Source organism: Dipodomys merriami, unplaced genomic scaffold, assembly GCF_024711535.1.
Source record: "Dipodomys merriami isolate MVZ:Mamm:240054 unplaced genomic scaffold, mDipMer1.0.p SCAF_70, whole genome shotgun sequence".
Lineage (NCBI taxonomy): Eukaryota > Metazoa > Chordata > Mammalia > Rodentia > Heteromyidae > Dipodomys > Dipodomys merriami.
The window spans coordinates 358,890-375,976 of record NW_027206291.1 but is presented as its reverse complement, the minus strand read 5'-3'; the positions used below and the strand labels follow the sequence as shown (position 1 = coordinate 375,976).

Genomic DNA, 17,087 nt, shown 5'->3' with positions numbered 1-17,087 from the left:
TGGCTCTGGGTGAGGGCAGGGGAAGGGATGAGGAGAGGTAGATAGATCCAAAGCAAATGGACAAGCCAGTTAAAGGGGGAGGGGGCTTGGAAGAGTTGGAGAAGCTAGCAAAGGAGGGTTCCCAGATGGGCGAAAAGCAGTGTGGGCGTATCTTGGGCAGGTGGGCAGCAGATAGGGACAGAAAGATAAGTGAGCACAAGAGTGAAGGGAGGATATCCAGGAGACGGTCCTGTCCTGTTGGAGATTTCTCACAGGAATAAGCATGCCAAGTAAGGCTGAGCCGGCTGCAAAACAGGCATGCTTGGCTTAATGACAAGTTTATTCTCATAAAGGTGCTCTTAGGTGATTTTTATCAGAGTGCTAAAGCAAATGTGACATCATTGAGCTATATAATCTTATGGGACTCCTCCCCTTTCTTTAATTGAAATGTCTGCTATTATTCGACAGATGACTGTAATTTCTACCCACGTAATGAAGTAGCTATGGGTAAGGCCAGATGAGTATTGTTTTTGTTTTGTTTTTATTTTGTGCCAGTCCTGGGGCTTGAATTCAAGGCCTCCAGGTCTCACTTGGATTTTTCTCTCATCTGGTGCGCTACCACTTGACGCAGCTCTACTTCCGCCATTTTTGGGGGGTGGTTAATTGGAGATAACCGCCCAAATTGACCAAAGTGGAAAGGGAGCCCAGGAGAGCTAAGCTAAGGGCAGTCCTTTGATTGGTAGGTTTGCAGTGAGGGGCGTGGCTAAAGAGAGAGAAGTCAGAAATGTGGGCTTGGAACGGAAAAGGGCTCAAGCAGGACTAAGCCAACAGAAGTTCCCCGGTGGATTGGAGTGAGGGTAGTGGCTAAGTTGGGCGGGGCCAGACCAGTAGGCGTGGTCAAACTGGACCGGGTCGGAAGGACTAAGCCAAGGGAAGTTCTTTGGTGAGTTGTAATGAGGGGCGTGGCTAAACAAGGAGGGGGAAATCACAAGTGGGCGTGTCAAAATGAAAAGCCCTCCCAAGACTGAGCCAAGGGAAGTTCTTTGATTGGCGGGTTATAGCAGGGGGTGTGGCCAAACAGGGGACTCAGAAATGTGGGCATGGTCAAAACGAAAAGGGCCTCAGCAGGACTAAGCCAAGAGAAGTGGGGAGGGGAGTGGCTAAACGGGGGGGGGGGAAGAGCCAGAATGGTGGGCGTGGCCACAGGATTGAGCCAAGGGAAGTTCTTTGATTGGCGGGTTATAGCGAGGGGGCGTGGCTGTGGGCGGCCCAGGTGCTGTGTTACCGCCCACACGTGGGAGGAGCCTGAGCTCCAGGGTCTGGTCCAGAGGAGGCGCTGCCTTTGTCCCCACCAGCAAGAAGCGCAGCTCGCTCTTCCGGAAGATCACGAAGCAGTCGAACCTGCTGCACACCAGCCGCTCGCTGTCCTCGCTGAACCGCTCACTGTCGTCCAGTGACAGCCTCCCGGGCTCGCCCACCCACGGGCTGCCCGCGCGCTCGCCCACCCACAGCTACCGCTCCACGCCCGACTCCGCCTACCTAGGTGGGCTCTGCCGCCCCCGGTGGGAGGGGCGGGTGGACGCGGGCCGGGGCTGGCTGGGGACGGGCCTGGTGCTCACTGAGCGCCGTCCCCCCCCCCCCCCGCAGGCGCCTCGTCCCAGAGCAGCTCGCCCGCCTCGAGCACCCCGAACTCGCCCGCGTCGTCGGCGTCGCACCACATCCGGCCCAGCACGCTGCACGGGCTGTCGCCCAAGCTCCACCGCCAGTACCGCTCGGCTCGCTGCAAGTCGGCCGGCAACATCCCGCTGTCGCCGCTGGCCCACACGCCGTCCCCGACGCAGGCGTCGCCGCCGCCGCTGCCCGGCCACACGGTGGGCAGCTCGCACACCACGCAGAGCTTCCCGGCCAAGCTCCACTCGTCGCCCCCCGTCGTGCGCCCGCGCCCCAAGAGCGCCGAACCCCCGCGATCGCCGCTCCTCAAGCGCGTGCAGTCGGCGGAGAAGCTGGGCGCCTCTCTGGGCGCCGACAAGAAGGGCGCGCTGCGCAAACACAGCCTCGAGGTGGGCCACCCGGATTTCCGCAAGGACTTCCACGGCGAGCTGGCGCTGCACAGCCTCGCCGAGTCCGACGGCGAGACGCCGCCCATCGAGGGGCCAGGGGCCGCTCGACAGGTCGCCGTCCGCCGCCTGGGTCGCCAGGAGTCGCCCCTGAGCCTGGGCACGGACCCGCTGCTGCCCGACAGCGCTCCCAGGCCGCCAGTGTCCAGCAAGGAAAAGGAATCGCCGGGCGGCACCGACGCCTGCACCCCACCCCGGGTGACAACTCCTGGGGGCCGGACCCTGGAGCGGGACCCCAGCTGCACGCGACACCAGAGCGTGCAGACGGAGGAGGGCGCCGGCGGCGTGGCCAGGGCCGTGGCCAAGGCCGCGCTGAGCCCCGTGCAGGAGCACGAGACGGGCCGGCGCAGCAGCTCGGGCGAGGCCGGCACCCCCCCAGTGCCCATCGTCGTAGAGCCCGCGCGACCAGGAGTCAAGGCCGAGACGCCCCAGCCTATGGGCACGAACTCCAAGGGGTTACAGGAACCTGCACCCCAGGGGCCTCTGGCACCCGAGGCCCCGAGGGGCCGGGAGCGCTGGGTGCTGGAGGTGGTGGAGGAGCGGACCACTCTGAGCGGGCCCCGCTCCAAGCCCGCTTCCCCCAAGCTCTCCCCAGACCCCCAGACCCCGACCCCAGCCCCGACCAAGAATGCACCTGGTAGCACAGGCCCCGGAGCCCCGGCCGCTTCTCTCCCGGTCCCAGGCACTAAGCCAGAAGTAGGGCTCACCTCCTCCAGGAGCCCTGCGGAAGCTTTGACGCCGACAGCCCTGACCAAAAAAGGGGCGTCAAGCCCCGCACCCCCAGGCCCATAGCAGAAGCAGGCCCAGGCCGTTGGTCCTGTGCTGTACAGCCGCCTGTATACATATGTACACATATAAATAAAGTGCGTCTGTGCTGTGGGAGCTTTGGAGGACTCACCTGTGTTCCCCAGGCCAAGAAGCAACACCCGACCTACCTTCCCCTAGGCTCCCTTGATGGCTGGGAAGTGGAACTCAAGTGCTAGGTACCATAGAGGAGGGGAGCTGAGTTAGGGGTGGGACCTTGCTATGGTCCACTCACCTTCTCCAGGAAGATTGGTACACAGATGGTCTGTGTCCCAGCATTCCCCTCTGAAGAGAGTTAATAGCGTGCTCCAGTGATTTACTTTTCTTCCTCAACCATCCTGAGTGGCACGTTATTCTCATTTTGCACACAAGGAGACTGAGGCACAGAGAAGTTAGTGCACATAATTAAGATCATGCTGAACTAGAAGTCAAAGTCAAGTCCTGGCTGGAAGTATGGTGGTACCATGCATGCTTAGCATGCCTAAGGCCCTGGATTAAGTTGAATCCACACACACACACAAAAGTCAAGCGGGGCACTAGTGGCCCAGTCCTTTAATGCTAGCTCCCCCAGAGGCTGAGAATGCAGGTTTGAAGCCAGCTCAGGCAACAAAGTTTGTGAGACTCATCTCCAATTAACCACGAAAAAAACAAACTGGTAGTGGAGATGTGGTTCAACTGGTTGAGTGCCAGCCCTGATTAAAAACAAACAAAAAAACAACACCCAGCTGAGCGCACCCAAGAGGCTGAGATCTGAGGATCACAGTTCAAAGTCAACCTGGGCAGGAAAGTGTAAGACTCTTATTGCCAGAAATCCAGAAGTGGCGCTGTGGCTCAAGTGGTAGAGTGCTAGGCCAGAGTGGTAGACTGATATAGTGCCCAGGCCTTGAGTTCAAGCCCCACAAACAACCGAAAAAAAGGGAGGGGGGAAGAGCAAGTCCTAGAGTTAGAGCCCCCCCCAGTACTAGCGCACATGCACATACAATCAAGTTTAAAGCAGTTCCTGAGTCTTCCTGGCGCTGCTGAGTTTCCAGGCCCTGTTCTCTTCTCCACAGGGTTTCCAGGCCTTGACCAGCGGCTGGAAGGCCTTCCAGAGGGCTGGTAGCTGGGCACAGAGTGTGCCCCCACCTCGATGTTCCTCTCCCAGATTACGATTCATGTCACCAATGCAGGTCCAGGGCCCTTTCGGGGCCACGCACCATTTGGAATGGTCCTCTGTAGCCTTGAAGGTTGGCCCACTTGGTCCTGGGAAACCCGTCTGTGTCACATCCAGAATTTGCTGCGTCCCAGAGCAGTTGGAGGGCAAAATGCCTGGAGAGTTCTGCCAGAACTGGACGTGCAGGTCACTGCCAAGGGCCGCTGCCAACCAACCAGAGTACAAGTCTGCAGAGGACGGGAAGAGGGCGAGGGCTGGGCCGGAGACATTCCCCAGGCCACTGTCGCCTTCTGAGCTCAATTCTAAGCAATTTTTCTGTTTTTATTTCATGTGTGCCAATACTGTGGCTTAAGCTCAGGGCCTACCTAGGCACTGTCCCTTAGCCTTTTAGCTCAAGGCTGGCACTCTATCACTTAAGTCACACTTTGACTTCTGGCTTTTTGCTGGTTAATTGAAAGTAAGAGTCACTTGGCCTTTCCTTCCCAGGCTGGCTTTGAACCCTGATCCTCAGATCTCACCCTCCCAAGTGGTTGGAATTACAGATGTGAGCCACCTGATGCTCAATAATTCTTGGAATGACATTAACTAACACCCATTACTGAATACTTGATATTTATCACTTCATCAGTGTTGAGGTAAACATCAGTATCGCACTTTTCAAGCCAGTACACTAAGACTTAGTCAAGTTACATATCAGAAACCAACATATATTTTTTGATGGTATTGGGGTTTGAACTCAGCCTCAGGCTTGCTAGGCAGGCAGGCTTATCACTAGAGGCGGGGTCCTGGGGCTTGCACTCTGGGCCTGGGCACTGTCCCTGAGCATCTTTTGCTTAAGGCTAACAATCTATCACTTGAGCTACAGAGCCACTTCGGCTTTTTTTTTTTTTTTTTTGGTAATTTATTTGAGATCAGAGTGTCACAGACTTTTCTGCCTGGGCTGACTTCAAGCCACGATCCTCGGATCTTAGCCTCCTGAGTAACTAGGATGACTCCAGTGCCCGGCCTCATGGTTTTTTGTGTTTGTTTTTTTTTTTTTCCTTTTCTTTTTCCTTTTACTATCTTCTGACAGAGTTTTTCCTACCTCTACCTCCTGAGTAGCTGGAATTACAGGTATGAGTCACTATGACCAGTCCAGAAACCAATATTTGAACCCAAGTCTATATGCCAGACACTTCCCTCCTTCATAGAACGAACTCTCTTCTCCATCTCCCAACCTTAGGCTCACCATCTCCAAACTTGCCAGACTTGGCAAAGCTCTGGAAGGTAGACCCTGCCAGCGATGTAAGTGTCACACTGCTGTTCCAAGGTTCGTGGACAACATGGTGGTCATTGATGACTGCCTCCAGGTCAGGGAATTTCTGGGCAAATGTGTCTTCCAGCTTGTGGTCGAAGACCAGGGGATAGGTGTACATCAGCTGCCTGCCTGGAAGGCAAGGGGAGGGGGGAAGGGGGGAGGGGAGAGCAGCCAGTGCAAGGTTTTTATAGTTGTTTGTGTGTTTTGGAGTACCAGGGATCTAAGCCAGAGACTCACACATGAATAGTGGGCTAACTGCTCTGTCACTAGCTCTACCCAAGCACACCCTCCTTTTTTTGTGTGCCAGTCCTGAGACTTGAACTTAGGGCCTGGGTCCTCTGCTTCTGGCATTTTGCTGGTGACTCAAACTGTCCTACTGACTTCCCTGCCCTGGACTACCTTCAAATCAAGATCCTTAGATCTCAACCTCCTGAGCTAGGATTACAGACCTGAGATCCCAGCACTCAGCTTGAGGCTTGAACTCAGGACCTAGTGTTTGTTAGTCAAGTGCTCTACCTCTTGAGCTCTGTCTTTAGCCCTTTTGTGCTTTCGCTACTTTTCAGGTAAAGTCTCCAGTTCTTGATCCTCCCACCTACAGCCTCTGAGTACATCACAAGTGTCCCCATCAAGCCTGGTTTTTTGACTGAGATGAGAGGGGAGGTCTCACTAGCTTTTTGCCTAAGTTGACCTTAAACTACGATTCTTAACATGCTCAAGCCACTTGGTTCTGCCTTTGGATTTTTTGAGATAGGGTCTCCCTACATAGCCCAGACTGGCCTCAAACATGCAATCCTCTTGCTTCAGCCTCCTAAGTACTGGGATTCCAGACACGCACCATGAAGTGTGGCCTAATCAAGGTCTGATCTGGGAATCTGGGACTTACCCTGCTTTGCTGATTCTACTCACCGATCCTTAGGAACTCTTCCAAAGGAAAGGACACACAGATCAGAGTTTGCCCAAATCTTTGGGCATTATGAGGCCAGCTGAAGGCACCAGATGACGCAGGTGGAGGGAAGCATGGCACACTGTGGACCAGCCAGAAGCCCCCTTCCTGGTCCATGAGAAGGACCCCTGAGCCAAAAGATGGGAGATCAGAGGGACTATTCATTATGTCCCCCTCAAGCAAATCCAACCGAAACCAGGAAGAGCTTCAGTTCCCAAATCCTTTTTCAGTTCCCAATTCCTTTTTTTTGTTTTTGTTGTTGGTCGTGGAGCTTGAACTTTCGGGCATTGTCCCTCAGCAGTTCAGCTCAAGGTTAGTGCTCTACCATTTGAGCCACAGCACCACTTCCGGTTTTCTATTGGTTTACTAGAGATAAGAGTCTCACGGACTTTCCTGCCAGGGCTGGCTTTGAACTGCGATCCTCAGATCTCAGCCTCCTGAGTAGCTAGGATGACAGGCGTGAGCCATCCAGGCCCAGCCAGATCCCAATTCTTAACTCCTCCCTACTATTCCCCCCACACACACACACACTGGTCAAAAGTTAATTTGGAAAATGAGCCCCTCTCCAGCCTTCCCCCCAATGCAAGCCTCACCTTTGGTATGTCCACGGCTGCTGGTGGAATCCTTAGCCAAGCTGGATTTGGGTGGCTGGTCATTATACAGCAGGAAGGCGAGCTGGGAGCAACATAGGGGCAGCTTGAAGATCCCCCCCCCATTCTCTGTTGGGGTCCCACCCAACAGTCCCCGCCCCCCAGGTTCTGCCAGGACCCGGTCACCTGGCTGGCATTATTGCGGTACAGAGGCAGCAGGCTGCGGCCCACGGCTCCCTCGGAGCTGTTGATGAACCCCACGCCGTCGCGCCAGCCCCCCGAGTTCTCGTCCAGGTATTTGTACCGTAGCCCCCACCCCGGTGCATCCCCGGACCCGCTATGGGCCGGCAGCTTGTACACTACGAACCTGGAGGTTGAAGAAGGCACAGATGCAGATAAAAGAGACAGACACACAGAGAGAATCCCTAGTGTTCCGCGAGCAGTGCAGCTATCCCGGGGGCTCCCCTAGCTCACCAGTCCACAGGCTGTCCCGAGTCCCCAAAACAGCGCAGGGCCCCCGCAGGGACCCACAGCAGGGCGCACAGCAGCACAGGGCTCGGCGACATCCTGTGGGTAACGCTGCAGGGAAGGGTCTGCTGCGGGGCCCCCGAGGAGCCGGGTCACGAGCGGCCCAGTAGGGCGAGTACTTCCCCAAACTCGCCTGGGAACCTGGGCCGGGACGCGGCCAGGGCGCAGACTCCGCCCCGGAGACCAAGCGCTCGGGTTCGGAAGGCGGAGTCCTCGGTGGGCGTGGCTTCCCTACGGTCTGCCCCGCCCCGACAGCCGCGGCCTGGCCACGCCCATTCTGTCTCTGATTGGGCCTTCCCAAGCCCCACCCTATACTATCTTCCCTCCTTCCTTTTTTTTCCCCCTTGCTTCCTCCCTCCCCTTTTCTCCCCCTCTTCCGGTCCCTGCCCCTCTCCCTCTCTCCCCTGCCCCTCCTTTCCCCTTTCCCTCTCCCTGGACTTATTTTGCCGCCCAGGTTAGCTTGTCGTCCATGCAGACCTGGACATTGTGAACCTTTTTTTTTTCTGCTCCCAAATGCTGGGGTTACCGGCGCGGACCACCGGGCCCACCTGGGTCCAATTCTTGTCATCTCTGTTTACTTAAGAGGTGGTAATGATCCGATATTTCCCCCCACCTTTTCAATTCTCAATTTTGTCCCAGGCTACCTACTCCTGAGTTAAGAATATGAGGCAGATTTGGGGTTGAAGTCAGGGTTCTCCAGTCAGTGAAAGGGAGGTCCCCAGTTATTGCGACAAGATGGTGTGTTCTGAAGGGGGGACCCTGCGAAGCCTGCAGTGCTCGGGGCTCATTGGAGATGGGTGGATATGGGGGGAGGGGTGCTGCTGAGGCTTAGGAGGTGAGGGTGTATGTCCTCCAATATCACCTCCGGGGGTTCATTCTTTCCCCTGCTTCCAGTCCCCTAAGCCCACAGACTCGGGCCAACACTGAAGTTTTTATGAGGGGCTTATTTATAGAATCCATACACATTCACAGTTGATATGGAATTCCTGTGGGTCACAGCATGAAATCCCCTCTGAGCCCAAGGTCTCTGGGAAAGCCTCGTCCCTCTCCCTCCCCGCCTGTGAGCTGAGCTGAGGGTCCATCTCAGTCCATTTATCGGTGGTCTGGCGCTTGTAGCTCGGGACGAGGAGGGAGGGGCGTTATCCATCGAAAACTCCCTCAGGTTTGTCTATGACCTTAGATCGGTGGGTCCACAAGTCCAAGCAAGGGTCAGTCCTTGAAAACACCCGGCCTGAATCCACTGGTATTCCCTGGCAGTATCGGGGTACCGGGGTGGGACTCAAAAGTGGCGCTTCATGTGCAAGGCCAAGTGATCGGAACGCGAGAAGGCCCGGGAGCAGAACTGGCAGCCGAAGGGGCGCTGTCCTGTGTGCTTCCGGAAGTGGCGGGTCAGCTCATCCGAGCGCGCGAACTTCCAGCCACAGTTGTCCCAGGAACAGGCATAGGGCTTCTCTCCTGGAGAGGGGCGAGGAAGCTGTGAGGGCCAATGGCTGAGCCACGCCTGGTCCTTTTCCTCGGTACGTAAGCCCTGTGTTCTAACTTCCTTCATCAATTACTGTCCCCAAATCAGTCTGTGTGTGTGTGTGTGTGTGTGTGTGTGTGTGTGTGTGTGTGTGTGCGCGCGTGCGTGCGTGCCAGTCAGTGCTGGGTTTTAAACTCAGCCTGGTCGCTGTCTGGAGCTTTTTTCTGTTCCAAGCTAACAGTCTACCACTTGAGCCACACCACCTTCTGCTGTTTTGCTGGTTAATGGAAAATAATCTCGCCTGGGTTGGTTTCCAAAGGTGATCCTCGGATCTCAGCTTTCTGAGTAGCTGGGATTACAGGCCTGATCTGATTAAGGAGCTCAGGTCTGCCCGGGGCCATATTGGCCACAGGGTGGATGGTAGGGTCTGGCATCTTGTCTTCATGCTGGGAAAAGGAACCCCCCTCCCATCACCTGCCTCCCAGGTAATGGGCGTGCCCGGACCCTGGAGGCGGGGCAGGCACTAGGCTGATAGGTTCCTGAGTCTGTCAGTCCAGTGCCTGGGGCTGGGAATTTCCTGAGGATCTGCCCTCTGGGCGGACCTATTTAGGCCCGGACCAACCTAGCTGCCAGGACACCATGCCACGTGTTTCTGTGATCGTCCCCAGTCATCAAGGACTCCCAATTCTGCTCTCCACTGAAGCTGAATTGCCTTGTTGGTATTTTGTTATTTCTTCCCTCTTTAGCATGTTTCCTAGTTGTGTTATGTGTATTTGTTATGTGTATTTGCGGCCTGTTAACTATATAATAAAGACCCCAATATTCTGTATTTTAAAATGTGGCTTCTGGGATGATTTATCTTACAATAGAGCCACATCGGTGCCCACCTGCTTTCTCCAGTGTTCTCACACCAATGGGGCCAACTTTACCATTGACCATGGTCTAGGAGGCCCTGAAGTCCACCTGATTCTTCCAGACCTATCTTCAGGGATTAAACTCTCCCCTCGCTACGTCTGCCCCCAGCTCCCTGCGCCCTGGGGACTTGGATTCCCCCACATCCTTTTGTCTCCTAGATCCTTCTTTTCCCCTAGGCCTGCCAGTGCTTCCGGATCGCAACCTGAGCTAGCCACTCTGAAAACCAATCTGCTCAGGCATTTCACACATCCTCCCAGCCCCGCCTCCCCCCCCCCCCACGTCGGCCTCCGCTGCACAAACAAGCTCCCTCAGCCACCCTCCTTCCAAAGCTTGTGCCCGGCTTGAACACCGCTCCTCGTGTCGTTCGTCTAGCTTTCGGCCCCTCCGCCCAACCTTGGCCTTAGGTCTGACACTTCGGCTCCCAGAAGTTTCCAATCCTCTAGGGCCCGGACTCCGGAGTTGGGATCCTAGGCTCTGTTCCTGGCCCCTGTGAGGTCCCAGAAGCCCCCGCGGCTCTCTTGGCTCCACCCCTTGCAGTAGGATTCGGACATTAGCTCCGCCCCTCAGCCCGGTGCCACGCCCCCTGCCACGCCCCCTCCGCCCCAGGCCACGCCCCTTACCCGTGTGCGTGCGCAGATGCGCTTTCAGGTGCGAGCTCTTGGTGTAGCGCTTGCCGCAGCCCGGGTACTCGCACGTGTGCGCCGCCTGCCCCTTGAGCGCCGCCTGCCTCTTCAGCGCCCCCGAGCGCTGGCTGCGTTTGGGGACCGCGGCTTCGGAGGTCACGCTGGGGTCGGCTGCGGTGCCCCCGAGTCCGGTGCCGATCGTACCCGGTCCCAGACAACCCAGAAAAGACGGGGGTGCGGCGGGGCCCGGGGAAGGCCGGAAGAGCTGGAAGTGCCCTTGGTACTGCGGCGCCGCCGGGTACAGCGCCGGGTACCCCGAGAGCAGCCCGTAGGGCGCGCCCGGGCCCGCGGGCACCGAGAACCCGGTGCGTGCAAAGTAGCTGGCCGAGGAGCTCGCGCCCGGCTCGGGGTACCCTGGCTGCAGCGGCAGCGCCTTGAGATCGGGGGCCGGGGCCACGAAGGGGTCGGGCGTGGGGGGTCGCGGGGCGGGCTGTCCCCACCCCGCGTGCTCCTCGGGCCCCAGAACCCCCGGCGCCAGCCCCGGGCCGCCCGCATAGGCGCCCAGACTCTCGGGCGGAGGCGGGTACGGCCCCCCTGGGCCCTCACCGGGCGCGGGCGCACCGGGGCGGGGCACCCCGCCCAGCTCGGGCCCCGGGAAGTTGGTGAGGAAAAGATCTAGGTCCCAGGTGCAGGCCGCGTCCCTCTCATCGTCTTGGTGCTGCCCGGGAGGGTCGTCCGACTTCAGGCCTGCGTGAAGGGGCAGCCCCATGGGGTCCGGGGGGCCCGGGCCCATGTCCTGTGCCTCGTCGGAGCGCCACCACTGCGGACGGGCCGGGGGGGGGGGGAAGGGGGAGGGATTCGGAGTTAGCCTCCATGGATCCCGAGAGTACCCTGTCCAGGGACAGTGCCTGCTGGACACCCTGGCAAAGCTGCAGAAAATGGGGTCCCATTTGCCTATCTCTCCCCCATAGGGCCCCCCACCCCCACCCCTCCGACAGCCCCAGACAGATCCATCAAGTTTGGCTGGAGACGTGAGATAAGCCCTCATTATCTAGAGCCACATTCGGGATGGGGGAAGGGGTGGCAGGGCTGTTTGGGGGAGGCTGTTGAGGGAGGGACACCAAGCCTCGACTCAGTTTCCCCCCTAAGCCATCTCCTTCCCCATCTCCCTTCCCAACAGGGTGAATTCCCAAACCCTGGAACCTCCCCTCCACACACAGAGAAATATTTACCATTCACCTTGCCCCTGATAACTTGGTTTGGTTCTTCCGAGCCTGGGTCTATACTATGTCTATTTTTTATTTTGGGGAATTTTTTTTTTCTGCGACAGGATCTTAACTGTAAAGCTCAGGTGAACTTTTTTTTTTTCTTTTTTTTTTTGCTGGTCCTGGGGCTTGAACTCAGGGCCTGGGTGCTGTCCCTGAGCTTCTTTTGCTCAACGCGAGTGCTCTACCACTTGAGTCACAGCACCCTTACAGCTTTTTTGAGTTTATTGTAGATAAGAGTCTCTGGGACTTTCCTGCCAGTGTTGGCTTTGAACTACAATCCTCAGATCTCTGCCTCCTGAGTAGCTAGGATGACAGGCATGAGCCACCAATGTCCAGCCCAGCCTCAATTCCTGATCTTCCTCTTCTTCCCACCTCCGCGTCTCACATTCTGGGATTCCAGCCTGTACCACTATGCCCAGGTCCAGAACTCAAGTTTTCTATTACAGAAATGGGCCCCACCTAGAGCCTCAAACCCTTAGAAGCCCCTCACCCATAGATCAGCCGAGAGCCTTGCCCACATCAGAGGAAATCAAGAAAAGAAGCAGTCCCCACCCCTGGGCCCCCACTTGGCCCTACCTTAAGGATGTCCTCCTGGCCGTCCTGAAAGGGGCCCAGGGTGGCCATTGTGCTGAGAGAAGGCCGGGCGGTCTCAGCTCCAGCCATGGCTGGCGATGCCCACCCTGGGCCTCAGACCTCCTCACTTTCTACCGCCTCGTGGGCTCTGAGGCTCTGTGGGCCCCTGGAGGGCTCCTCTCTGCCCTGGGATGATTGGCTACAGCCTCTGATAAGACCCAGGCAAGGCGGGGAGGGGGGGTCAACTTCAGGGGGAGGGGGGGAGAACAGACCTCACTTTAGTCTGTTTGGGGCTAGGCCTTAAAGACAGATTCTGTATCCAAAGCCAAGTCAGATGTCAGCGGCTGCGGGAGGAGGGGGCACAAGGCTTGAAGGCTTAAGAACTGGATAGGAAGAGACATGAGTGTTTGAAGGGCAAGAGGTTTCAGAGGGGTGGTTCCTTGGAGAAGGGGCAACAGGAAGGGGTGGGTATATGGGGGAATGGTCTGTGGGATTCTCCGATCCCTCCCCCAACTGCAGCCCCTCTCGCTCTCCTCAATAAGCAGCAACAGCCATATGGATGGTGGGACTTGGCATGAACTCACTGCCAGCATTATCAAACACAGCAGATGTTGGAGGGCACTATCAGGTGGAGGCCCAGAGCAGCCCATGCTCCGTCCCTCCAAGTTAAGTGTGTGTGTGAATTAGCTTAGCTTGGGAGGGAGGCTGTAAAGTCCCAGGGCCTGAGTCCTCTCCCTCCTCACCAGGAGAGAAGGGATCTCCTGCAGTTAGTCCCTACCTGGAGTTCTATGGCAGATGAAGTTGAAATTAAGGTTCCTACAGGATGAGGGGGCTCCTAGGAGGGAAAGGACATACCTGCCCTACAGGGGACCCTTACTCTGGCTCCTGGCCTGGCTGCTTGCTAGATTTGCTATCTCCAAAAGATCTGCCAAAAAGCAGATCTGGAGGTATGGCTCAAGTGGTAGAACACTAGACGAACAAGCAAGCTGTACAGGCTAGAGGCTATGAGTTCAAGCTCCAGTACTAGCTAAATAAGATCAAGTCAGGTACCAGCGGCTCACGCCTGTAATCCTAGCTACTTAGGAGGGTCTGAGGCTCAAGGTTCAAAGGCAGCCGGGGCAGTAAAGTCCATGAGACTCATTACCAATTGACTATCAAAAAGTGGAGCTGATGGCCAGGAATGTGGCTCAAGTGGTAGAGCTCTAGCTTGAGCAAAAGAAGCTCAGGGACAGTGCCCAGGCCCAGAGTTCAAGCCCCAGGACTGGCAAAACAAAAAACTAAAAAAAAACAACGAGGCACCAGTGGCTCACACCTGTAATCCTAGCTACTCAGGAGGCTGAGATCTGAGGATCCTGAATAGTGGTTCAAAGCCAGTCTGCACAGGAAACTTTAAGAGCCTCTAATCTCCAATAAACTACACACAAAAAAAAAAGCCAGAAGTGGAACTGTAGTTCAAGTGGTAGAACACTGGCCTTGAGCTTTGTAGAGCTGAGGCTCAAGTGGTAGAGCACTAGCCCTGAGTGGAAAAGCTAAGGGGCAGCACTCAGGCTCTGAGAATGAGCACCAAGTAACTGACTGGCTGGGAAGGAGACGTCTCAAAGAGGAGGCAGAGGTCTGGGAGAAGCTTCCTGGTGTAGGATTGGCAATTCACAGGTTATGTTAGGTTCTCAGGCTAGGCAAGAGGACAAAGGTCAGGGGTCAGGAGTGGCATCTGTCTGTAAGACAAGGCCTGGGGGAACATGTGCCTAGTAAATGTTCCTTTCTTTTGCTTTTGCTTTTATCTGATACCCAATAAGTAGCATAGAACTCCAGCACCAACTCACATCGACTCAAAGTGGATTAAAAACCTCTACATCAGGGCTGGGAAGGTGGCTCAGTGGTAGAGCACTTGCCTTGCATGCCTGAGGCCCTGGGTTCGATTCCTCAACACCACATAAGCAAAAAAGAAAAAAGCTGGAGGTGGCGCTGTGGCTCAAGTGGTAGAGCGCTCGCCTTGAGCTGAAGAGCTGAGGGACAGCGCCCAGGCCCAGAGTTCAGGCCCCACGACCGGACCAAAAAAAAAAAACCTCTACATCATACTGAAACTCTGAAACTACTGCAAGACAGAATAAGAGATTCATTAGAACTTACTGGCACTTCCCGACTAGAGTGCCCGGGGCACAGCAGATAGGAGAGATTTGACAAATGGGATTACCTTCAAATAAAAAGTTTCGGCACAGCTAAGGACATAGCTACTAAACTACAATGACAGCCAACCAATTGGGAAAAGATCTTTATCAGCAATACATCAAAGGCCTAATATTCATATATATATAAGGAGCTCAAGAAACCAACCCTCCCAAACCTAATAAACCAGTCACTAAATGGGCAATGGAGCTAAGGAGAGACTTCTCAGAAGAAGAGGTAAAAATGGCAACGAAACACGGGAGGAAATGCTCTTTATCCCTGGCCACAAAGGAAATGCAAATCAAAACAACCCTGAGATTCCATCTCACCCTAGTTAGACTGGCCAATTATTATTTTTTTATATTTTATTTTTTCTTTTGGTCCGGTCGTGGGACCTGAACTCTGGGCCTGGGCGCTGTCCCTCAGCTCTTCAGCTCAAGGCGAGCGCTCTACCACTTGAGCCATAACGCCACTTCCCGCTTTTTTCTTTCTGCTTATGTGGTGCTAGAGGAATCGAACCCAGGGTCTCGAGCATGCAAGGCAAGCGCTCTACCACTGAGCCACCTTCCCAGCCCCTCGACTGGCCAATTATTTGAACTCTGACAACAGATGCTGGTGGGTATCTGAGGAAAAAGGAGCCCTATTGCACTGTTGGTGGGAATGCAAACTAATACAACCACTCTGGAAAGCAGTCTGGAGGTTCCTCAGAAAACTCAACATAAGCTGGGCACCGGTGGCTCACGCCTATAATTCTAGCTACTCAGGAGGCTGAGATCTGAGGATTGTGGTTCAAAGCCAGCCCAGGCAGGAAAGTCTGAGACTCTTATCTCCAATAAACCACCAGGAAACAGGAGGTGGCACTATGGCTCAAGTGGTAGAGAGCTCACCTTGAGCTGAAGAGCTGAGGGACAGCGCCCAGGCCAGAGTTCAAGCCCCAAGCTCCACAAAAAAAAACCAAAACAAAACAAAACCTAAACATAGACCTTCCTTAGTACCCAGTCATACCACTCCTGGTCATCTACCCTGAACACCATGAACCAGGATACAAGGACACCAGCACCACCATGTTCACTGCTGCAGTGTTCACAATGCCTCACAATTGATGGATAAAAAAAAAAAAATTGTGGTACCTATATACAATGGAATTTCACATCACCATTAGGAAAGATAAAATAATGTCACTCTCAGAGAGACAAGCCACAGCGTATGTTCTCCCTGATATGCAGAAGTTAGATTTAAAATGCAACAGGACATGACAAATTATACTGGATTCTTCCTCTTTTTTTTTTTTTCTTTTTCTTTTTTTGTCAGTGATGGGTCTTGAACTCTGGGCCAGCGTGTAGTCCCTGACCTCTTTAGCTCAAGGCAAGCACTCTACCACTTGAGCCATAGTGCGACTTCTGGTTTTCTAGTGGTTAATTGGAGATAAGATTCTCATGGACTTTCCTGTCCGGGCTAGCTGTGAACCATGATCCTCAGATCTCAGCTTCCTGAGTAGCTAGGATTACAGGTGTGAGACACCAGCACCCAGCTTATACCGGATTTTAGACACTCACCTACAGTAAGAACAAAAGAGGATAGCCTTAGGAGAAAATCACCAAGGTAATACCCAAGCCCCTCTTCATATGTATATAAAATAATATACATACTGAAACAAACTCCAAAGATATGGAAACAAAGGACCTTTTTCTTAATTTTTCCCTTTTCAGATGACTCTGTATTCTTTACCTCATATAAGGGGTATACACATGCACATTTGAGGGAAGGTCAGGAGAGGGCACAGAGTCAGTGGAAAGTGCGTGGAAAAATGCAGCAGTGGAACCCACTGGCTGCACTGGACATTAATGAAATTGAACCATGCAACTGGTAGGCAGAGATGGAGGGAGGAATGGGAGAGGAAGAGGAACAGATGATACTATGCAAAAGGAAATGTACTTATTACCTAACATATGTAAAGGTAATCTTGCTGTATATCACCTCTAAAACAACAATAGAGCTGGGAATGTGGCTTAGCGGTAGAATGCTTGCTTAGCATGCATGAAGCCCTGGGTTCGATTCCTCAGCACCACATACACAGAAAAAGCCTGAAGTACGCTGTGGCTCAAGTAGTAAGTAGAGGGCTAGCCTTGAGTAAAAAGACAGTGCCCAGGCCCTGAGTTCAAACCCCAGGACTGGCTAAATAAATAAATAAATTCTTAAAAATAAAATAGAGGTGCTGGGAAAGTGGCTCAGTGGTAGAGTGCTTGCCTTACATGCATGAGGCCCTTGGTTTGATTCCTCAGCACCACATAAGCAGAAAAAGCCAGAAGAGGTGCTGTGGCTCAAGTGGTAGAGCGCTCACCTTGAGCTGAAGAGCTGAGGGACAGCGCACAGGCCCAGAGTTCAGGCCCACGACCGACCAAAAAATTAAAAAGAAATAGAAACAACTCCAACACCTTTAAAAAATAAAATAAGAACTCGGGAACCAGCTTCAGCAGAAGAGGCTCTTGGGGAAAGGATGGAGTGGAAAGAAAGAAAGCTCACTACCTGTAGGAGAAGGGACTTGACCTGGAGATGTGTGCTGAATGCACAGTTGCTGGGTGGTGGATTTTCTGTTGTGTGAGAAGGTTAGGCATTTCATTTGGATTTTTTTTCCAGCAATCATGGGGCTTGAACTCTGGGCCTGTGCA

The 17,087-nt window shown here is 54.5% G+C and overlaps 3 protein-coding genes across 6 annotated transcripts in view; 1 reads left to right on the top strand and 2 right to left on the bottom strand.

Moving 5' to 3' along the window:
- LOC138817739 (microtubule-associated serine/threonine-protein kinase 1-like) overlaps positions 1-3,260 on the top strand; it is a 32,047-nt gene extending 28,787 nt beyond the window's left edge. For all 3 annotated transcript variants that reach the window (XM_070008365.1, XM_070008364.1, XM_070008363.1), the window contains 2 exons: positions 1,335-1,522; positions 1,627-3,260. In XM_070008365.1, coding sequence (XP_069864466.1) covers positions 1,335-1,522; positions 1,627-2,888 — 1,450 coding nt within the window. In that variant the 3' untranslated portion in view covers positions 2,889-3,260. The remainder of the gene's footprint in view (positions 1-1,334; positions 1,523-1,626) is intronic.
- Positions 3,261-3,424: 164 nt separating this feature from the next.
- On the bottom strand, positions 3,425-7,571 carry LOC138817743 (deoxyribonuclease-2-alpha-like). The gene is made up of 6 exons (XM_070008370.1): positions 7,358-7,571; positions 7,070-7,250; positions 6,887-6,968; positions 6,257-6,421; positions 5,282-5,479; positions 3,425-4,280 (listed from the first exon to the last, which is right to left on the bottom strand). Exons 1-6 carry the CDS (start codon positions 7,447-7,449, stop codon positions 3,889-3,891), a joined length of 1,110 nt encoding a protein of 369 aa, XP_069864471.1. The 5' UTR covers positions 7,450-7,571; the 3' UTR covers positions 3,425-3,888.
- Positions 7,572-8,355: 784 nt separating this feature from the next.
- LOC138817813 (Krueppel-like factor 1) lies at positions 8,356-12,381 on the bottom strand. Of its 2 annotated transcripts, XM_070008517.1 has the most exons (3): positions 12,256-12,381; positions 10,409-11,231; positions 8,356-8,866 (listed from the first exon to the last, which is right to left on the bottom strand). In XM_070008517.1, exons 1-3 carry the CDS (start codon positions 12,340-12,342, stop codon positions 8,691-8,693), a joined length of 1,086 nt encoding a protein of 361 aa, XP_069864618.1. In that variant the 5' UTR covers positions 12,343-12,381; the 3' UTR covers positions 8,356-8,690. The 2 variants fall into 2 exon arrangements, 1 of the variants encoding a protein (XP_069864618.1); XR_011368921.1 differs by lacking the exons at positions 10,409-11,231; positions 12,256-12,381 and adding an exon at positions 10,182-10,283 and having other exon boundaries at positions 8,779-8,866.
- Positions 12,382-17,087: the final 4,706 nt, after the last annotated feature.